Source organism: Pavona decussata, unplaced genomic scaffold, assembly GCF_977016875.1.
Source record: "Pavona decussata unplaced genomic scaffold, jaPavDecu1.1 SCAFFOLD_254, whole genome shotgun sequence".
NCBI lineage: Eukaryota > Metazoa > Cnidaria > Anthozoa > Scleractinia > Agariciidae > Pavona > Pavona decussata.
In genome coordinates, this window is record NW_028145657.1 from 1,624,867 (window position 1) to 1,647,591 (window position 22,725).

The 22,725-nt window shown below is 38.8% G+C and overlaps 2 protein-coding genes across 5 annotated transcripts in view; both read left to right on the forward strand.

Annotated features, from left to right (window-relative positions):
* The window catches only part of LOC146456504 (uncharacterized), a 36,458-nt gene that overhangs the window by 4,199 nt on the left and 9,534 nt on the right, over positions 1-22,725 (forward strand). Inside the window, exons 5-7 of one of the 3 annotated variants that reach the window (XM_085092974.1) lie at positions 303-607; positions 1,699-1,903; positions 2,998-3,620. The exons of 1 other annotated variant lie outside the window; for it this stretch is intronic. In XM_085092974.1, coding sequence (XP_084949100.1) covers positions 303-607; positions 1,699-1,903; positions 2,998-3,101 — 614 coding nt within the window. In that variant the 3' untranslated portion in view covers positions 3,102-3,620. Of the gene's footprint in view, positions 1-302; positions 608-1,698; positions 1,904-2,997; positions 3,621-22,725 lie in introns of those variants that run through there. One more of the 3 variants, XM_085092975.1, reaches the window with a different exon arrangement.
* On the forward strand, positions 8,146-18,727 carry LOC146456505 (uncharacterized). 2 transcript variants are annotated; one of them, XM_085092977.1, is made up of 7 exons: positions 8,146-8,596; positions 9,229-9,323; positions 11,537-11,693; positions 12,635-12,698; positions 13,661-13,962; positions 14,812-15,022; positions 15,851-18,727. In XM_085092977.1, exons 1-7 carry the CDS (start codon positions 8,174-8,176, stop codon positions 15,937-15,939), a joined length of 1,341 nt encoding a protein of 446 aa, XP_084949103.1. In that variant the 5' UTR covers positions 8,146-8,173; the 3' UTR covers positions 15,940-18,727. The 2 variants fall into 2 exon arrangements, with proteins under 2 accessions (XP_084949103.1, XP_084949104.1); XM_085092978.1 differs by having other exon boundaries at positions 14,836-15,022; positions 15,851-18,726.

The window sequence follows — 22,725 nt, forward strand, 5'->3', positions numbered from 1 at the left end:
AGACTTACACCAAACTGTCTACGATACATCCTGATGTTACAGCGACGTTTCTCTTCTGGGAATAACGAAAATTTGTCGGTCATTAGAATACATGTACATCAGTTGAAAATTACGGCCATCAAATTTTTATCTCTTGCACTGCAGTAACATGAATAAATTCTAGCAAAGTTTAAAAAGTACAAAGCACGTACATTAAGAACCGGAGTCAAGATCTCTCTAAACTACTGAAGGTGAATTATCCGGATGCATATGATGAGGCTAGTTACTTTTGCTTTTAATTTTTATGCGATTCTTTGTCACAGAATATTCTACAGAAAAGGAGCTCTTTGACAGCCTTGAAAACGGCGTCGAGGACAAGATATGGCTTTTTGAGTGCGGAGAGGGAACTGACTTTACGATTGTCGACTTTCTTGAGAAGGAAGTACCTTATATTGGAGTGGGTGTCAAGATGCCAAAATCAAGAGATTATGAAAAATTCATGGACTGTTTGAGAAATAACATTACCGGCATTGGTATTGACGACGTTGACGATTCTGACCGCTATGACAGGTTTCATGATTCAGAATGCCCCTTCCAAGTGGAGGATGTAGAAGTTGAAGTTGAAATTGTAAGGCTTGACTTGAGTGATCATATCAATTTATTCAAGCCTAATTCTTTTGTCTTTGCCTACCCAACATCTTTATTAAAAAAAAAAAAAACCTTCCTCCTTCGCCCCCCTTCCTCGACCCGCCCCTTGAAGAACAATAAAAGACCACTCCTCCCGCATTATTATTATTATTATTATTATTATTATTATTATTATTATTATTATTATTATTATTATTATTATTATTATTATTATTATTAACAACAATTTTATAACCAAAGCAAAACAACCACAAGTGTGAAAGATGGATTTTTCATTCAGGGACACAGGCAAACTCGGAAACTGAGAAAATCCAAGTTCTCCCAACAGGAGTCGGACCTCATGACCTTCCGATTACTATTACTAACAGCAACCCGCTCTTTTACAGCACTGGCCAATATTTTAACCTTTCGCTACGTTTTTAAGGCCAGTTAAAACGCTAAGATTTGTCACCTTAATTTGTCGGCTCGGCATTCAGTTCTTAGAGCGCCAATCGTACGCACAGTAGATTCTTTAAGTGTCAGCCCGATTTGCTTAAGTCATTTGCAACTGCAACAATTTTTCTGTGTCGGTCCGACTTTTATTTCCATGGATCGGTAGTAAGTCGGGTGTCAATTCGTTCTCTGATACTGTCGCTACTGTCCGACCGTCAAATCCAGCCGACAAAATCATAGTGCGTACAAAACGAACACGGATTGAAAGTTTAGGGAAACAGCTTAGATCTGATTACGTTTTTTACCCTTACGGTGTGGCTGGACCCGTAACAACCATTACATGGTTGTGCCACACATTTACACCAAAGTCAGGAAGATTTACACAATTGCACAGCTGGGTCACCGTACGGGGACCGGTATAGATGTAACTGCTAAGGCAAGCACAGAGCTTTCATGCATAGGCTGTGTAAATCTCTATCTGATAACACTGTGAACATTTTGTGAGAATGCTCTTCTTTGCATTATTAATATTGAATAGCTCATAACTAAATAAAAATGCTGTGATAAATAAATAGCATACTTTTCCTCTAATTCCACTCAGGAAATTAATTTTTCTTTTATTTTTGTTTTTTTATAAAGCCGTTATATTCAATGCCATTACAGATTCCCTGCTTCAACACTCACAAACATGGGAAAAGACGGCAGAGTATGAAAGGGTCTTCTAAAACGAAGATGGACATTGGTGATTATGTACTATGCGGCTTGGCTGGTTTCCTTATTGTTATCGTCATAATCGGAACACTGTGGGAAGTTTTCTCGAGAGTACGGCAAAGAGATCCTCAAGGTTTACAGAATGAACTTTTTTTTTAACTTTAAACGATAATTTAAAAAATTCGTGATACAGCTAACTTAACTCCCGTTCATAATTCGTTTGTTCTTGACCTTGATTTGTTCAAGCACTGCTGCTTTTCCTTGATAGTTATTTTGTTTTGTTTCTTCAGTTGGTAACGAGTAACGGTGAACCTAACCTTGCATGAGGATTAATGAGAATGATGTATTATTCAGCAAGTGACTCAGGCATACTGAAGATTTTTTCCCGAGTATGCCTGTGTCACTTACTGAATATAAGAAACCACGAAGTCGAACGAAGGCAACGGCAACGAAAACATGACCTAAAAATACAAGTTCTCGTTACTTGTACTTTCCGATTACTCCAATTCTTTCAGCTTGTACAATGTGGCCGAACTATCCAGTAACACAAAAGTTGGGAACGACGTTCAAGTTGAGATAGGGAATGAAAAAATTAACGTCATGCGCTCATGTTCTCCACAAAACCTTGAATTTGGTTATTTCACGTTGTTATTTGGCCGAGAACAGCAAAGAAATGTACCAAGACTTATAACGCACGTGCAGGGCCTTTGTTTTTGTCATTAAATCCTATTGTTTTGTGACGCTCTCGTTGCCGTCGCCATTGTAGCTTCTTAAACTCCCTAATACATCATTCCCATTTAGAGCGGTTTCCAATTGAGTGTCGTAAAACCAAAATCAAAGTAATTACTCTGGCCAATCGCAAGAGATATAAACAACACAACGAGCCAATCAGAATTCGAAGCAAATACATGTAACTGGGGCCAAGCGCGGGAAAACGCGTGCGGCGAAAACACGATTGGTTTTGCTTTGGATTCCCATTGGTTGAGAAAGTTGCGCGAGTTAACCAATCACAGAGCGTAATAATGCAAAACCAAAGCAAACGCGAAATTGCTTTCGACACTCAATTAACAACCGCTATATTCACCAGGCTTAAACTTCCATCCTGTGATTCCATCACATTTATTCCCTTGGGGAATTACTAACCCAGTCACAGTACTATGCATACCGTAAAGGCAGCAGATTGATTTCTCACATAATAAACAATTATCCTCTTCATTGTTTTTACAGACACAAGCGTTGACGTCGAGAAGGGGGAAGGTCTACCAGAAACTGAAATGATCATGAAAAGAACAAGCGAAACACAAATGAATGAAACCATTGAAATGCAGTAGCATGATATGATCATGAACATAAAAGGTTTCCTATACTGTAGCTAACTTCATAGCAATCCTTATTTAAAGCCTTTGACTCCCGAGAGGGGTACTCCTTGGACGTTTTGCTGAGGGTGGGTGTGTGGCTTGGTTCTCCAAACTTTGACCCTGTTTTAGACCTGGGGCCCGTTTCTCGAAAGTCGCGGTAACTTAACGGGTCCGATAAGTGTCTTTAGTGGAAAATGTTTCTTAACAGAAGTTAGTTTTTATTAGCATTGAATACTAACTTTTAAAATCTTATAGTTCTATGAAAACATTGGCCAAGTATCATGTCTGTAATCACTGTGTAATCGGCGAAAAAACATTTAAAAATATACTTATCGGGCCCGGTAAGTTACCGGGACTTTCGAGAAACGGCTCCTGCAGACCTGTAAAATTCATGCCCATTCAGTCAGACGGTTTTCTAAGATACATACCCGTTTGTATAAAATCTATACCTTTTTTTTCAAGACTTTGAGACCAAAACGGTTAAAACCTTCACCCTATACCAGACAAAACGGCTCAAAACCACATAACTATGAAGCTTACATAGGGGAGTACCCCCCCTCCCCACCCCCGGGCTTTGACTTTTCTATAAGTTGCGTTTATGATGATCCAGTTGCAATCTTTAAGGTCATTATCTAGGCTGTCCGGATTGCTTTGCTTCAGCTGAGGCGGGTGGAGTTCGATTCAGTCCGGTTAAAACGTACTCCATGCACGGAAAGTGGGCATCACGTCTAGAGTGGTTTGGACACTCTGCGTTCCTTTATCTTTTCAACGCAAATATTTGATCAGGCTAAACGAATGATAGAAATACAAACGTCGAATGCAGAATATTAAATAATGAGATAATCTCTCAAATTATTTCAAAAGTTAAATCTAAAGTAAGTATTAAACAATAGTATGTATGTAACAGTAAGTAATAATCTTGAATTAGTACACGTAAGTTACAATCCTTAGTAGGTAAGCGATAATCCTTAGTATGAAGTAATAATTTGTTCCTTGTTCTTCTTTTCCCTGTACTTTATTTATCATTTATTATTTATTTATAATATCATAATCTTTCACTAGCCCGCCCGCCCAGATTAGCTAAGCTATTTGTGGGCTAGTCTCAATGTATCGATGTACCATGTTTAAATCAAAGAATAAAGTTGTTGGTGCATGTATAATGCACTTAGTGATCAGACTGGACCGTACAGGAAAGCATAAGTTTTTGTCTGGGAAGGTAAAATTCTCTCACCTAATCACTAATATTCCCGTATAATAAAGCAGTGCTCTTAGTTGGTCGTTTTTCATTCAAGTTCAAGTTCCCACATATGCTGAAAAAATCGCTGAAACGCCGGGACGATGATAAGTTCTTCCTTCACTTGCTGTTTTCCACCTCTTCCCGATCAAAGAGCAATTTCGTGTTTGTTTTAAATATGCTGTTTTAACAAAAACACAGCAAAAGCTCCACGACACTGAAGAAATGGTTCCATCGAAAAAAATCTGTAGCGAAACTCTTTCTAGACTTTTCATAGTTGCTCATTGCACCAAGTCAAGAAAGTAAATATAAGAAGGGGGTCACTACCGCAGCTTATTTTCTGCCCTAGGGGGCTGCACATGTGACCTGTAGCTGTTCTGCTTGTCAGGTTCTGTGAAAGACTTGTAACTAACAAAAATAGCACTCCGCCGGGCTAGCCTACACAGCACTCCGGCTAGCTTACACAACACTCCGGCTAGCCTACACAGCACTCCGGTTAGCCTACACAGCACTCCGGTTAGCCTACACAGCACTCCGGTTAGCCTACACAGCACTCCGGCTAGCCTACACAGCACTCCGGTTAGCCTACACAGCACTCCGGTTAGGCTACACAGCACTCCGGCTAGCCTACACAGCACTCCGGTTAGCCTACACAGCACTCCGGTTAGCCTACACAGCACTCCGGTTAGCCTACACAGCACTCCGGTTAGCCTACACAGCACTCCGGCTAGCCTACACAGCACTCCGGTTAGCCTACACAGCACTCCGGCTAGCCTACACAGCACTCCGGTTAGCCTACACAGCACTCCGGTTAGCCTACAAAGCACTCCGGTTAGCCTACACAGCACTCCGGCTAGCCTACATAACACTCCGGCTAGCCTACACAGCACTCCGGCTAGCCTACACAGCACTCCGGCTATCCTAGGGTAAATAGCTCTCCGGTTAGTTTAATTTAGCTCAAGCAGCTTGCGGTTAGCATTTAAATTTGGGGTTAGGATATGTAGCCCAATTTTTTTTGAGCTGGCAGCTAGTGATCAGTAGTCTCGGTACATTGTGTATATAACAACTTTGCTAGCTCAGCCTTAAGAAAGAGGCGCACTCGATAATTCCAGAAATTATTCCTAAAATGCCTTATAAACGAAACTATGCATAATAGAACAATTTGAGCGCCTATAAGCTTCAACTAAGGTGTAAACAGATTGTAATAATATTAATGGTTCTACGAAAATAAAAAAATAAAAATGGATATCTCATTGCACGTCGTACGTTCTTTAAATATATGAAATTAAAATAGGGGTCATCGTGTTCATTTAGGAGAAAATGCCCAATCAATTCTTTACCGAGCTTAGCCTCACGGCAAAACCTAATCCTCAGGCCCTTTGGCCAGCGGTTCCTCACCAGGACTTTCCTGGCGAGCAAAGAGCCAAAGAGCCTGAGGACTCTGGGTACGAGATTGAGCAAAACCGCATTGTTTATGTGTCCGCATGTGTGCCAGCTAATGGCGCAAGAAATTATGAACAGGTAGGATGCGCAAAGTAATTGCAGTGGAGCAGTGGAGCTACCGCAACGTGAAAAATAAAAATAAAGTACTGACTAGCTGACGAATCGATGCTAGCGTATTTTCAAACTCTTGTAAAACGATGTTTACTATAAGTGATTTTGTAGACTTCACGATCTTGGAGCTTTGCTGTTGATGATTCGCAATATGTATTTTGAAAGGAGTTTGGAACGAGAGCCATTTATTTTCTTGCACGCCGGCAACGTTGATACCATTTTTAGTATAAATTAAGGTGACCGAATACAATTTTTTTAGTGTACGGGTGTTAGAAGACGTTATTTGGAAACTATGTACTTCTGGACGCCCAAAATTGGTATGGTGTAAAACTAACTAAGAAAAAATGTATTTTCGTACGTCTTGCTGAGCTAAGTACCGTTTCCATGGCAACGTAGGTTTCCTTTATTTCTAGAAAATGTACTCGTTGGATTTTTTCCATTTTTTGTATCCAGAAAAATTCACAAAACACTGATACAGTTGCACTACTTTCATGTAATTTTAACAGAGAGATCTTTCGTAAATAATGATTTTGCATTTTAATGTTTTGTGAAGATATCCTCTGTTATTATCCATCAAGTATTTTCGCTCGCGCGCGATTGATCTAAACTCTTCACGTGACCGAATATGCCCCAGCTAAAACTGGGGAATATCCGATGATATTCCCCAAGTGATATTCCCCAATTTCAAAAACTTCAAGGCGCGTCAATTTTACAATTAAAATTAATGTCAAGATGGGGGAACGGTTTGCTTTTGTGACAGAAGGAGAGATAAACCTGCTGGTCGATAAAGCAGTATTAGAAAACAACATACGCTCTAAACATTTTTGACGGTAAACTGTTCTTAAACGAAATGTTCAAATACTCAAGCTCGTTGCTACATGTTGCGAAAAATATTTGAAGAATAATAACCACAATAGCCTCTATTTGGCTTTAAAAATATGCTCAGATATTTGTCCTCGAAGCTCACAGTTTTCCTCGAGCTTCGCTCTCAGAAAACTGTTCGCTTCTCGGAACAGATACTGTCCGCGGACAAATATCTGAGCATATTTTCGCGCCAAATGGAGGCTATTGTTTGTTTAGATTTAGGTTTCTCTTTGTAGGCAAGTTACGCTTTTAGGGAACTATTTTCATGCCAAATATCAAGAAATTCTAATGAGCGGTTCCTTAGAAAACAGTTCATTTCCACAAAAAACAGTCACAATTCTTTGGTCAAATGCGCATGCGTGGCTTTAATTGGGTTTCATGGCAAAGATGAAAAGCATGCAAAAGGTCTGAGTGAACGACTTTTTTGCTCGGAAAGAAAAGAAAAATAGTCCAGAAACGAGAAACTTAATTATTTAGGTCCAAAACTTAACTTTATTATCCATTTCATGTGAAATTGAGGGATCACTTTATCGACCGCCGTATTTGCGTACCACAACCCTAGCGCACGCTTAATATTATTATTATTATTAATATTAATATTATTGATCACCGAAAAGCCCCTCTGGGGAGTGTTCAATAAAGTATTATCTTATCTTATCTTATATAATCTGTAAAGCGCGTGCAAACTGTGTTCGGCCACCTTAAAGGGGAAGTATCACGAAAATTTGCTGTCATTTCAAAACCCAAAAATGTTTGACTGTTAGCGGAAACAAAAAACTAATTGTCAAGTTTGTTAAAAATTATGACCCCAGTACAATAAAACTGTCGATTAGTGCCTCTGGCCAGAGACAGGGTAGGCCGGTTTCGATTGAAACTTGAAAAATATTTGGCTAATGTTTTTCAAGTTCTCGCATTTTTGTTTCCAAAATGCGCTAGAACAGATCACAAGTTGTTTCTTTCAAGAATTGAGTTGATTTCGTTCCTCTCGTCATTCTAGAATTATTTGGCAGGTGATTGAAGGTCTTATTTTAGCATTTTTAACAAAAGATATTAAAAACCCCATGATACTTCCCCTTTAAGCCATTGCGACCGTTATCGTATACCTATTATATATAATGATGGTGAGTTGTCGTTTTGCTTATTGTTTCTAGCCATCTGCAGGCAGAGATAATTACTCCTAGTTTCTGTGCAATTGTTGGGTAAAACTTCCACACGAATTATTTACGTGTGTGTTGTCTTGGTTCCAAGCAATTGGATCGATCTCCGACTGGAGGGATAAGTAACCATCTGGTGGCTAATAATTAAAAGCTTTTGGCCATTGGTGAATCTAAGTTGTCTACTAATTACCATTGGAATAATTTTAACAAGAGAGAAAACTCACGTTAGCCTGAAAATGTCTTTAAAGGGGTTTTTCTTCCTTTTTATCATTCTGAATTCGAGCGAATACGTCCTTTGTATTTCAGGAAAACCATCCCGTTCTTGTGTGAGGTGTAATTGGAATGCGTTTCCGTTCCGTTTTATGCCGGACAGGCCACCGAAAGACGCATTTTGCAATATGACGTATGAATGCTTTTCAGCCATTGCTCCAAAAAACGAAACTTGCAAGAAGCGGAATAAGATAAATGTCACGTTTTCCGTAATATCACGGTATTCAAACGCAACCCTGGGCCCGACGCTTCCCAAACCTGTTCTGGCCATAAAGCAAGAGTTTCATAGCACAACAAGCCAGACATTATCCGCCCTTGGAAAAATATGGAGACTGCTTGTCTTTTGTCCGATGGCTGCTATATTATCAGGAATTATGATCTGGTTTTTGGTAAGTATTACAAAACCTCACCGGTGTCAACGAATCTGGATTAGTTTCACAAATTTAGTTGCTAATGATTGTTATTGTAAATGCTTGCCAAAGCCATTTTGATTCCTACTAAAATGCAAAACTCAGTTTAAATTAAAACTAAAACGAGATTTATCTTATACTTTCATTCGTCCTTAAATACTTATTTCCTTTGTACGTGAATTTGCAGGATTTTGTTTGTTTTCATTCCAAGTCATGTATTAATCTCCTAGACGAGAAATAAAGAATGCAAATGGACAAAATAAGAGAAATTTCGGTAATGTTCAAGACATCTGTTTACGCTGCGCGTCTCCCGATCGATGTGGCGCGGGCATTTTTAAGTTCTTGTGTCTCTTAGCAGGGACTAAAGTAAAATAACAATGTAAATGAAAACAAAGGCAAGGAAAGGAAACACGAAATTCTGAGTTTTATCTCGAATTAAATACTAGAAAGGGATGATGACAGGGAACTGAGAACAATCGCTGATTAACATAACATACCATCTGGCATTCAAAATACATATGTAGCTTATTATAGAAAACCCATATTTAGCTTTATTATAGAAACATAGACTGGATACGTTGACCTTAAACGAAACACGTCTTTATTCACAGGATCACAAAGCTAACTCTGGACATTTTCCAAAGTCGTTTTGGAGAGGCACACGAGAAGGCTTATGGTGGGCCATCGTTACCATGACAACAACGGGGTAATGACGAAAAGTTAAGTGTGTTTATTTTTCAGCTTGAGCCTTTCGTGAAAACACTCAGAAAATCTACTGAGATGTCAGTAAAATGACACGCATTCACTTGGCTGCCGTGTGTTGTATCACGATTGGTTGAAGGTCGGCTGTCAAATTAAGGCAGGCCCTTCACGACGGCGGTTAGAGAAGATGTTATACGTAGTCAGAAATTATCCAAATCTACCGTGAAATGAAGGATATACAGATTGCGTTTTTTGCGGCAACCAGGTCTCTGGCACCTCGTGCGGGCATCGCCGTTCACTGGATCAAACATACGCTACGTAATTAAATAAGGATAAGAATGAGATTGCTCGGGCCTGTCGTTTCTCGGCAAATGAATATTGAACACATTATCAGTTCGTTAGGCGACAAGAATCGTAAGAATGGCTAAAACACACACACGGTAATCGCCAAATGCAAAGATGATCGGACAGCTAAAATAATTTTTGAAATAAACTTTTCATTTGTATTGTCTTTAAATATTGTAACCGTTTATTTCCGATTTTTACTTAGCTTTTTGCAGCCCCTGAAGAGGTTAGTATTGTCTAACCGAAATATTGGGCAACAAAATTATTTTAGCTGTCCGATCAGCCTTGCATTTGATTTAACGTGTTATTCAACATTGCTGATCCTGATCTACACAAAGATCCGGCTATACTTTGCTGCTGTTTGTACAAGTGGTCCCTGCACTATTCAAGAATACTTAAAGCCAACGTCTTTACATCAAAATAAGAATTGTTATGGGATATTACTCCGCTTTAAACTTGGTGTCCACGGGCGCATTAGTCAATCTTTTATGTTCAGTCCACCATTTCCTAACCACTAAACTCAAGTAGGGGCTCGAACTTTTCAACCCCCCACCCCCACCCCCACGCATCTGCAGTTCGCTCTTACAATTTCATCAATGTTGAGGGCACAAAACGCCGCAAAACAGATCGCAGCAAAATACCATACGCGCAAATCACTTTGCAACAAATCTAGACCTGTAGGTTAGGTTGAATCTCACTCAAACCATTATATTTAAGGTATTTCCATTTTAAACGAAGCTGTGGTGGATTTTTTCAAACTTTTTACATCTATCTATTATTACATCTATCTCATCTATCTCTCTCTATTACATCTACATCTATCTCATTCCAAAATAAAATTGTAAAAAAGGAGACCACCGTGCTTGTCTTTGCCCTATAGCGACCGGAGGCCGGACGTAACGTCCGGTTACTTGCTATATGATGTCCAGTACTTTGATGAGACGATAATTCTGATGAGACGATAGTTCTGACAAGATCTGATGAGGACCTGGATGAAAATATTGGCTTAATATTTGAGAGTTTTGAAAATCATAGTCCCAGGACACCAGATTTACAGCATTCGCCATGCATTAAGATACAACTGAAAATAACTTTGCTATCTCCCACACAGCGATATGATAGTTTAAAATATGGCCAACAAATTACGAAGTTTTTCTAATCATAAAGCATTTCAGGGGTAGGAAACTGCTTCTACGGTCTCAGGAACGCCGAAACAACGTTTCCGAGGTTATAAACTCAAATATTTCCCGGGGCAGCATGCCCCCGCACCTACCTAGCAACTAGCGCCTTCGGTGGTCGCTTCACGCCCCGGCAGGAACATGCCGGTCCTGTGCTAATACTACCGAAAACACTGATAGCTAAAACAACTTTGCACGCTTGTGACAGAAGTATCAAAATGCCTAGCCTTGAGAGAGAAGAGGATATATTACTTCCAGAAAGTTATTTCTGGGAACAACATTGTTCGTATTATTCCTCTTGTATACGTAATAGCATAACAATTGTACATTAAAATGTCTCGAGAGTGTTGCTGAAAAAACGAAACTATTAAAATAACAGGATAATTTGAGCATATGTACGATTCCAATCAACTGAAGTGCCTGAAAACACTTTGTGAGAGTGATTCAGTAAGGATATTTCAAAACTTATATTTTACAAAGCTGGACACATCATCGAGGTCGTATCTTTTAAATATATGAAAGAAAAGATATGGGATCGCCATGTTAAAATCACTTAGGGGAACTAACCTTCAAGGCAAATCTGCACTGAATGTTCTGTATGAGCGCGCTAATGTGTAAAACATGATGTGTCAAGAGGATGCGAAATTCAATGGGATCATCTTAACCTTTTTCCTACACAATATTTCATTGGTAGCTATGGTGACCGGATCCCTAAATCATCGCTGGCGCGAGCTTATGCTTCACTGTGGATGATCATGGGTTTGGTGTTGATGTCAATCATTACTGCCCAGGTCTCCTCCTCCCTCACTGCTGATGAAATGCAACCTCTGGATGAAGTGTTTGGTGACAAGGTAATGATGATAATGATGATAATAATAATAATAATAATAATAATAATAATAATAATAATAATAATAATAATAATAATAATAATAATAATAATAATAATTATAATCATAGTAATAACGAACACTGACAAAGAGCTGTCCTTCCTTATTAAACGCTGTCAGAAATGGATTATCTGCCAGAACGCAAATATAGTTAAGAAGTTCTATGAATACGTATAAACTGTTTGCATGTAATGAAAATGATTGAGTGAAACATAACTAGCCCAGGCCCGTGTCGGCAAGTGATGTAAATAATTCATGAAAACAAAGATGAAATCTTCAGTAATAATGATGCTAATGATGATGATAATAATAATAATAATAATAATAATAATAATAATAATAATACTAATAATAATAATAATAATAATAATAATAATAACAATAATAATAATAGCAATAATAATAATAATAATAATAATAATAATGATGATGATGATGATAATAATAATAATAATAATAATAAAAATAATAATAATAATAACAAACTGCATTCATTTTCTCTGAAAGACACAACAAACGTTATTTAGTACTTTTAACATAATGAACAAATATTGACGTTGAACTGTTTTTTTATGTTTTACGTTAACGTTAAGCGTATTTTTATAATCGTATCCTCTTTTAATGCAACCGTTTCATTCCATCGCTTGTGAACAAGTGTGAACTGATTGGTCGGAATCGGAAGCGCAAGCAGAAGAATCAGCCAATTACACAGCTCCGTTCCAAATCTCTTTACGCGAGATTTTGAATGGAAAACATGGCACACGGTTCTGGCTCAATCTGTGTTACACTCTCGTCGAGCGTGCTTCTACTGCGAGGTGCAATTCACTCTAACCGCGCGTGATCTCGCATTGTAACACAGTTTTCCAAGTTGACGGCATACTTCATAATTTTTTGTTCCCCAGATTGGTGTTCCATTGGGAAGCAGGGATTTTTTTCAGCGATTCAGTCACGGAGCCACATTAACAGGTATAATTCATTCAATTGTGTCACATACAATAAATGCAGGCACGTAAGGCGTACAGAAACGATGGCGAATTGTGATGCACTAAATACTATGCGAGACTAATAAATTTGTGGTCCCCCATCTAATTAGATTAAAACCTTAAGAATTAAAACTATCGTATAATAGCAATGTATTTTAAGAATTCTAAATATTTAAAAGTACAGAATTTGCTCCAAATTTCTTAAAAAATATGTATAAAAATGAACTAATAATGATTATTCCACAAAGGGCACGTTTGAAAGACTGAAGGAAGCTTGTTTGTCACATGACAAAATATTTGTGATATCAGTACAGAAAGAAATTTGATTCAAATGCGCACAAGCTTAAAGCCGTATCCGGACAAATGACAGTTTGCTGTCGAAAATGCGTCAGCCAGTTTGAATACAGCAGTTTTTATTGATGGTGAAACTTGGTCACAGGAATGCGTAAACCATTTTCCTACGCAACAATTCATTTCTCTACATAAAAAATGTAATCTGATGTAATGCTGTTCGTACTGACATCCTTGAATAACGAACAAATTTATGATTGAAACCCATCGACACTATTTTTGCCGTTTCAAACAGTCAGTTGTTCGCTGCTGATGATACTCTGTCACGAAAATACGTCTCATTTCAATCTTTATAGGGACTTACACCAAATTGTTTACCACACTTCCTGATGTTACAGCGACGTTTCCTTTCTGGGAATAAGGAAAATTTGTCGGTCATTAGAGAAAATGGACATCAGTTAAAAATTACGGCCATCAAATTTTTATCTCTAGCAGTAACGTGAATATAATTCTAGCAAAGTTTAAAAAGTACAAAGCACGTACATTAAGAACCGGAGTCAAAATCTCTCTAAACTACTGAAGGTAAATTATCCGGATGCATATCATGGGGCTAGTTACTTTTGCTTTTAATTTTTATGCGATTCTTTGTTACAGAATATTCTACAGAAAAGGAGCTCTTTGACAGTCTTGAAAACGGCGTCGAGGACAAGATATGGCTTTTTGAGTGCGGAGAGGGAACTGACTTCACGATTGTCAACGTTCTTGAGAAGGAAGTACCTTACATTGGAGTGGGTGTCAAGATGTCAAAACCAAGAGATTATGAAAAATTCATGGACTGTTTGCGAAATAAGATTAATGAGTATGACGATGGTGATGACGATGGTGACGATGATGATGATAATGGGGTTAATGGTTATGGACAGAATGAAGAGGAAGAATCAGAGGAAGAATCAGAGGTTCGATCCTGACTTGGTTTGTTTCATATTCGAGTCTAAATCTAAAAGAGTAATTATATAAATTTATAGCATATTTCGTCTTTCTTTTCCTAACCAAGCATCTTTATTTTCTTAGCATAACCTCCTTCCTCCTTCACCCCCCGCCCCTTGAAGAACAAAAATTTTGTAGCCAAAACAAAACATCCACAAGGACAGAATTCGAAACAAAAATATCACATCCCTCTGACTGTGTTAGCTCGTACACGAGTACAAGTGTGAGAGATGAATTTTGCAGTCTGTGACACAAGCATACTCGGAAAAAGAGTCAAACCTTTGACCTTCCGCTTACTATTACTAACAGCAACCTGCTCTTTTACAACACTGACCAACACTCCCTTGTTTTAAACTAACGCTGCGTTTTTAAGGCCAGTTAACACTGACGCTAAGATTTGTCACCTTAATTTGTCGGCTCGGCATTCAGTTCTTAGAGCGCAAATCGTACGCACAGTAGATTCTTTAAAAGTGTCAGCCCGATTTGTTAACAGTCGTTTGCAACTGCAACAATTTTTCTGTGTCGGTCCGACTTTTATTTCCCTGGATCGGCAGTAAGTCGGGTGTCAATTCGTGCTCTGATATCACTGTGATATACTGCCGCTGCTGTCCGACCGTCAAATCCAACCGAAAAATCATAGTGCGTACACTGAAAACGAACACGGCTTGAAAGTTTAGCATTTTGTGAGAAAGCTCTTCTATGCATTATATTGAATAACTCATAACTAGATAAGAATACTGAGATAAATAAATAGCATACTTCTCCTCTAATTCCGCTATGGAAATTAATTTTTCCTTTACTTTTGTTTATTTATAAAGCCGTTATATACAATGCCATTACAGATTGCCTGCTTCAACACTCACCGACATGGGAAAAGACGGCAGAGTATGAAAGGGTCTTCTAAAAGGAAGATGGACATTGGTGATTATGTACTATGCGGCTTGGCTGGTCTCCTTATTGTTATCGTCATAACTGGAACGTTGTGGGAACTTCAAGGTTTTTCGAGAGTACGGCAAAGAAATCTTCAAGGTTAAGAGAATAAACTTTTTTAACTTCAGACGATAATGTAAGAGATTCGTGATACAGCTAACTTAACTTCCGTTCATAATTTTTTTTATCCTTGACCCTGATTTGTTCAAGCACTGCTGTTTCTCCTGGATAGTTATTTTGTTCTATTTCTTCAGTTGGTAACGAGTAAAAGTGTACCTAATTAAACTCGGGGATTTATGAGAATGATGTATTATTCAGTAAGTGACACAGGCATACTTAAGATTTTTTCCGAGTATGCCTGAGTCACTTACTAAATATAAGTGACTTTAAGAAACCACGATGGCAACGGCAACGGAAACGAAAACGTGGCCTAAAATACAAGTTCGTGGTACTTGTACTACTTCGCGATTATTCCAATTTTTTTAACTTGTACAATGTGGCGGAACTATCCAGTAACAGAAAAGTTGGGAACGGCGTTCAAGTTGAGACAGAGAATGAAAAAATTAACGTCATGTGCTCACGTTCTCCACAAAACCTTGAACTGTTGGTCATTTCACGTTGGCCGAGTACAGCAAAGAAATGTACCAAAACTTTTAACACACGTGCAGGGCCTTTGTTTTTGTCATTAAATCCTATTGTTTTGTGACGTTCTTGTTGCCGTCGCCGTTGTAGCTTCTTACACTCCCTAATACGTCATTCTCATTTATTTACCAGGCTTAGACTGATTTCATCACATTTATTCCCTTGGGGATTTACTACCCAAAGGCAAGAGCTGGGGCTATAGCCATAACCCAGTCACAGTACTATGCACAAGGGCAGATTGATTGCTCACATAATAAACAATTATCCTCTTTATTGTTTTTACAGACACAAGTGTTGACGTCGAGAAGGGGGAAGGTCTACCAGAAATTGAAATGATCATGAAAAGAACAAGCGAAACACAAAACAATGAATGAAACCATTGAAATACAGTAGCATGCATGCACTCTGTAGCTAGCTTCATAGCAATCCTTGTTTAAAGCCTTTGACTCCCGAGAGGGGTACTCTTTGAAAGTTTTTCTGGGGGTGGGTGTGTGGCTTGGTTCTCCAAACTTTGACCCTGTTTCAGACCTGGAGCCCGCTTCTCGAAAGTCGCGGTAACTTAACGGGTCCGATAAGTGTCTTTGGTGGTAAATGTTCCTTAACAGAAGTTAGGTTTTGTTAGCATTGAATACTAACTTTTAAAATCTTATAATTCTATGAAAACATTGGCCAAGTACCTTGTCTGTAATCACTGTGTAATTGGCGAAAAAACATTTAAAAATATACTTATCAGGCCCGGGGCCCGTTTCTCGAAAGACCCGGTAACTTACCGGGCCCGATTCGTATATTTTTTAAACTGAATGTTTTTCGCCGATTACACAGTGATTACAGACATCATTGGTACTTGGACAATGTTTGCATAGAATTATGAGATTTAAAAATTTAGTATTCAAAGCTAACAAAAATCGACTTCTGCTAAAATACTTTTATCACCAAAAACACTTAACCGGGCCGGGACTTTCGAGAAACGGCTCCTGTAGGCCTGTAAAATTCATGCCCATTCAGTCAGACGGTTCTCTAAGATCCATATCCGTTTGTGTAAAATCCATACCTTTTTTTTTTCCAGACTTTGAGACCAAGACGGTTAAAACCTACATCCTATACCAAACAAAATGGCTCAAAACAACATAACTATGAAGCCTACATAGGGGAGTACCGCCCCTCCCCGCCCACGGGCCTTGACTCTTCTATAAGTTGCGTTTATGGTGATTTATAAAATAGCCAGGGTCAAGCAAGCACTGTGATTGGTCAAACTGAGTTCTGTATAACTCCACAATGCACGAAGCATACGGATGGTGCGTGCATTATAATTGTACATGTGCACGTAGCACACGTCAGATTTTTTTTGCCTGTGAAAAATCTGAGAAATTCAGAGACAGAATGCGCTGTCACTCCAGCGATTCGCAAAGAACAGTACTGATGTTTCCAGACTTTTAATTAACTTCAACTTGTCTCTCAACACCTTAAAACTTAAACTTGACTTGGAGTTAACTTCTTGAACTTGCTTACGACGTGACGAAAAACTAAAACAGTTTGACTTTTTACTTAATTGCGCTGTCGCGTGCTCTGTCGTGATCGGCAAGAGCGCGCGCTATTAAATTATGCGTTATCTCGTATAAGGAGAAACTTGATGTTGATTCATTAAAATTCGCACTTGTCTGAGGAGTTGCGATTGTTTATATTTTATAAAAGAAATAAAAAAACTTGTTTCTCGTGCATTGTTGAATTATATAAGCACTTGGGAATTTTTAAGAACACTCGAGAAGTGCAGAGAGGCACTCGCCTACGGCTCGTGCCTCTCTGCAATTCTCTCGTGTTCTTAAAAATTCCCAAGTGCTTATATAACTCAACAATGCACTCGGCGCGCTTTGCTTCAGCTGAGGCGGGTGTAGTTTGATTCAGTCCGGTTGGAACGTACTCCCTGCACGAAAAGTGAGCATCAAGTCTAGACTGGTTTGAACACTCTGCGTTCCTTTATCTTTTCAACGCAAATATTTGCTGTCTAAACGAATGATAGAAATACAAGCTTGGAATGTAGAATATTAAATAATGAGATAATCTCTCAAAATAATATCACAATCTTTGACTAGCTGGCCCAGATTAGCTTGGCTATTTGTGGGCTAGTCTCAATGTATCGATGTACCATGTTTAAATCAAAGAATAAAGTTGTTGGTGTATAATGCACTTAGTGATCGAAGTGGACCGTATAGGAAAGCATAAGTTTTTGTCTGGGAAGGTAAAATTCTCTCACCTAATCACTAATATTCCTGTATAATAAAGCAGTGCTCTTAGTTGGTCGTTTTTCATTCAAGTTCAAGTTCCCACATATGCTGAAAAAATCGCTGAAACGCCGGGACGATGATAAGTTCTTCCTTCACTTGATGTTTTCCACCTCTTCCCGGTCAAAGAGCATTTTCGCGTTTGTTTTAAATATGCTGTTTTAACAAAAACACAGCAGAAGCTCAACGACAAGAAATGGTTCCATCGAAAAAAATCTGTAGTGAAACTTTTTATAGACTTTGCATACTTGCTCATTGCACCAAGTCAAGAAAATAAATATAAGAAGGTGGTCACCACGGCGGCTTATTTTCTGCCCTAGGGGGCTGCACATGTTACCTGTAGCTGTTCGGCCTGTCTGTTTCTGTGAAAGACTTGTAACTAACAAAATTAACACTCCGGCTAGCCTACACAACACTCCGGTTAGCCTACACAACACTCCCGCTAGCCTACACAGCACTCCGGTTAGCCTACACAGCACTCCGGTTAGCCTACACAACACTCCGGTTAGCCTACACAACACTCCGGTTAGCTTACACAGCACTCCGGTTAGCCTACACAGCACTCCGGTTAGCCTACACAGCACTCCGGCTAGCCTACACAGCACTCCGGTTAGCCTAAGGTAAATAGCTCTCCAGTTAGTCTAATTTAGCTCAGGCAGCTTGCGGTTAATTTGGGGTTAAGATATGTGGCCCAGCTAGTGGTCGATACTCTAGTAGTATTAGGTTCCCGTTTGGGAATCCAACGACCCGAATTCGACTCTTCTTATAGGATAATCTCTTTTTTTTAGGTTAAAAGTGTACATCAAAAGTAAATTGTGTATATAACAACTTTGCTAGCTCAGCCTTAAGAAAGAGGCACACTCGATACTTCCAGAAATTATTCCTAAAATGCCTAATAAATGAAACTAACGACATAATAGAAAAATTTGAGCACCTATAAGCTTCAACTAAGATGTAAACAGAATGTAATAATATTAATGATCCTACGAAAATAAAATAAAAAAGTGGATATGTCATTGCACGTCGTACGTTCTTTAAATGAGTCAAGTCCAAGTAACAACCGTGGACGATAATCCTGCTGGTATACGTTGGATCAATTGTTGATCTGATCGGCTTAACAACTGAATACAAATGATACAAGAAGCAGAGACCGACCTGACAACGTAGAAATACGGTTTAAAGGTTACTATATTTCGGCTGGCCAAACCAGCCTTCTTCAGGTACAATGGAAATTTACATTGGGACATACGCTTATATAGCTGACAAATATTTGCACAATAGCGGAACTACGTTAAACTAAATTGAAGCAAATGAAACAATAATAATAATAATAACAAAAAATAAAAAAATAATAAAAGGAAAAAACACTAGTACATTTCTTCGCGAATATTGAGGCCATGTGGAAAAAGTGTTCTGCCTTTTGAGATTAAAAAGGCTTCCCTGGCCTTACGGATTGAGTCTCGGTTAGAGTAGACTTTTTCTATGGGGATTAATTGCATGTCGTTAGCGGTGTGGTTAGGAGCGGTGAGGAAGTGTTCTGCGGCTGTGGTGGGCTTAGATTTAGTATTAGGGTTATCTATAGGTGCGGCGGTGTTCATTAAAGCGGTCTTTTAAGCGTCGTTTAGTCTCTCCTAGGTATTGTAAATACAGCGGTTGCATTGGATCATGTAGATTAGATTCTTAGTTTCACAGGTCAGGTTAGATTTGATAGAACGTGTTTCACCAGTGGAAAAGAAGGTGTAGTTAGTGAGACCATCGGAAATGTATGGGCAAGTGGCGCAATTTTTACCGCAACGATAGCAGCCGGAAGGGAGTTGTGGGTGGGGATTAGTCGAGTTAGAAGAAAGTTTAGCCGAAACCAGTAAGCCACGTAGGTTAGGGGATCGTCTGAAGGTCACACAGGCAAATTTGGAAAAACCTTTTTGCAGCGGCCAGACGAGAACAGTAAATGATAATGTTTTTTAATGATGTTGGAGATGTGAGAAAGCGATGGATTAAAAGTAGTAATAAAAGGTACACGCGTAGATTTGTTCATGTCATTAGTTTGTAAAGCAAGTCTGCGTGGGATGTTGGCGGCACGTTGTATTTTTATTGAAGATATGAAATTAAAATAGGAGTCACCATATTCATTTAGGAGAAAACGCCCAATCAATTCTTTACCAAGCTTAGCCTCACGGCAAAGTCTAATCCTCAGGCCCTTTGGCCAGCGGTTCCTCACCAGGACTTTCCTGGCGAGCAAAGAGCCAAAGAGCTTGAGGATTCTGGGTACGAGATTGAGCAAAACCGCATTGTTTATGTGCCCGCGTGTGTGCCAGCTAATGGCGCAAGAAATTATGAACAGGTAGGATGCGCAAGGTAATTGCGTGGACCTACGGCAAAGTGAAAAAACAAAAATAAAGTACTGACTAGCTGAGGAATCGATGCTGGCGTTTTTTCAAACTCTTGTAAAAACGATGTTTATTATAAGTCATTTTGTAAACTTCACGATCTTGGCAGCTTTGCTGTTGATGATTCGCAATATGCCTTTTGAAAGGAGTTTGGAACGAGAGCCATTTATTTTCTTGCACGCCAGCAACGTTGATACCATTTTCAGTATAAATGAAGCCATTGCGACCGTTATCCTATACCTAATATATATAATGATGGTGAGTTGTCGTTTTGCTTATTGTTTCTAGCCATTTGCAGGCAGAGATAATTACTACTAGTTTCTGTGCAATTGCTGGGTAAAACTGCCACACGGATTATTTACACGTGTGTTGTCTTGGTTCCAAGCAATTGGATCGATCTCCGACTGGAGGGATAAGTAACCCAGTTGTTCAAAGAGCGGATAACTTTATCCACTGGATAGGTCGCTATCCTGCAGATAAAATGTGTGCACGATTTTCCTGATATGCCTATTATTTGTGAATGTAGTTGAAGCATATGTCAAATTTAGTATGGGATTGTGTGAAAAACTTGCCAAACGCGCTCTTTAGAGTACATTTGCTCCGCTGGATAGCAACTTATCCACTGGATAAAGTTATCCGCTCTTTGAACAACAGGGGCCTGGTGGCTAATAATTCAAAGCCTTTGGCCATTGGTGAATCTAGGTTGTCTACTAATTACCATTGGAATAATTTTAACAAGAGAGGTGAAAACTCACGTTAGCCTGAAAATGTCTTTAAAGGCGTTTTTCTTCCTTTTTATCATTCTGAATTCGAGCGAATACGTCCTTCGTATTTCAGGAAAACCATCCCGTTCTTGTGTGAGGTGTAATTGGAATGTGCTTCTGTTCCGTTTTATGAAACGCTACCATGTCCGTCATCCATCGAAAGACGTATTTTGCAAGATGGCGTATGAATGCTTTTCAGAAATCGCCTCAGAAGGCAAAACTTGCAAGAAGCGGGATGAGATAAATGTCACGTTTCCTGTAATATCACGGTATTCAAACGCAACCCCGGACCCGAGGCTTCCCAAACCTGTCCTGGTCATAAAGCAAGAGTTTCCTAGCACAACAAGCCAGATATTATCCGCCCTTGGAAAAATATGGAGACTGCTTCTCTTTTGTCCAATGGCTACTATATTATCAGGAATTATAATCTGGTTTTTGGTAAGTATTACAAAACCTCACTGGTGTCAGCGAATCTGGATTAATTTCACAAATAGAGTTGCTAATGATTTATTGTAAATGCTTGCCAAAGCCATTTTGAGTCCTACTAAAATGTAAAACTCAGTGTAAATTAAAACCAAAATGAGATTTATCTTATAAGTTCATTCGTCCTTTAAGACTTGTTTCCTTTATATTTGTATGTGCAGGATTTTGTTTGTTGTCATTCCAAGGCATGTATTAATCTCCTAGACAAAAAATAAAGGATGCAAATTGACAAAATAAAAACTGTATGATTAGAAATTTCAGTAATCTTTAAGACATCTGTTTACGCTGAGTGTCTCCCGAACGATGTTGGGCGGGCATTTTTAAGTTCTTGTGTCTCTTGGCAGGGACTAAAGTAAAATAACAAAGTAAATGAAAACAAAGGCAAGGAAAGGGAACACGAAATTCTGAGTTTTATCTCAAACTAAATACTAGAAAGGGATGATGACAGGGAGCTGACAACAATCGCTGATTAACATAACATACCATCTGGCATTCAAAATACATAATTAGCTTATTATAGAAAACACATATTTAGCTTTATTATAGAAACATAGACTGGATACGTTTACATTAAACGAAACACGTCTTTATCCACAGGACCACAAAGCTAACTCTGGACATTTTCCAAAGTCGTTTTGGAGAGGCACACGAGAAGGCTTATGGTGGGCCATCGTTACCATGACAACAACGGGGTAATGACGAAACGTTAAGTGTGTTTATTTTTCAGTTTAAGCCTTTCGTGAAAACACTCGGAAAATCTACTAAGATGTCAGTAAAATGACATGCATTCACTTGGCTGCCGTGTGCTGCATCACGATAGGTTATCAAACTCATTAATAATTCATCAAGAGAAAACAATGAAAATAATTACAGTGACCGTGGTTTGGATATGTGATCCTAATTACCATAAAATTTTGCCAACTTTAGCTTTGAATTTCTCCAAGAAATATTGATCATTTGAGAAGCCATATCAAACACTCGAAAGTGTGTTTCATCAGATATCCAAACACCTCGAAGTCGTTTAAAAAAAACTCGGCTGCGCCTCGTTTTTTCAACCTACTTCTCAGTGGTTGGATATCTGATGAAACACCCTTCCTCGTGTTTGATATATTACTTCTCAAACTCATTAATAATTCATGCAGTCAAAAGCCAATAAATGACCTCCATTTCGGTCAGGTGGATGAATCTTGATACCCCAATGAAACACCAGATGAAACACCACCAGGTTTTCATCTGAGATGAAACAT

Coding starts and splice junctions, on each gene's coding strand:
- LOC146456505 (XM_085092977.1), top strand. CDS start 8,174: ATGTCTTTAAAGGGGTTTTTCTTCCTTTTTATCATTCTGAATTCGAGC. Junction 9,324..11,536: donor GTTACCATGACAACAACGGG/GTAATGACGAAA, acceptor TTTCATTGGTAG/CTATGGTGACCGGATCCCTA. Junction 12,699..13,660: donor TCACGGAGCCACATTAACAG/GTATAATTCATT, acceptor TCTTTGTTACAG/AATATTCTACAGAAAAGGAG.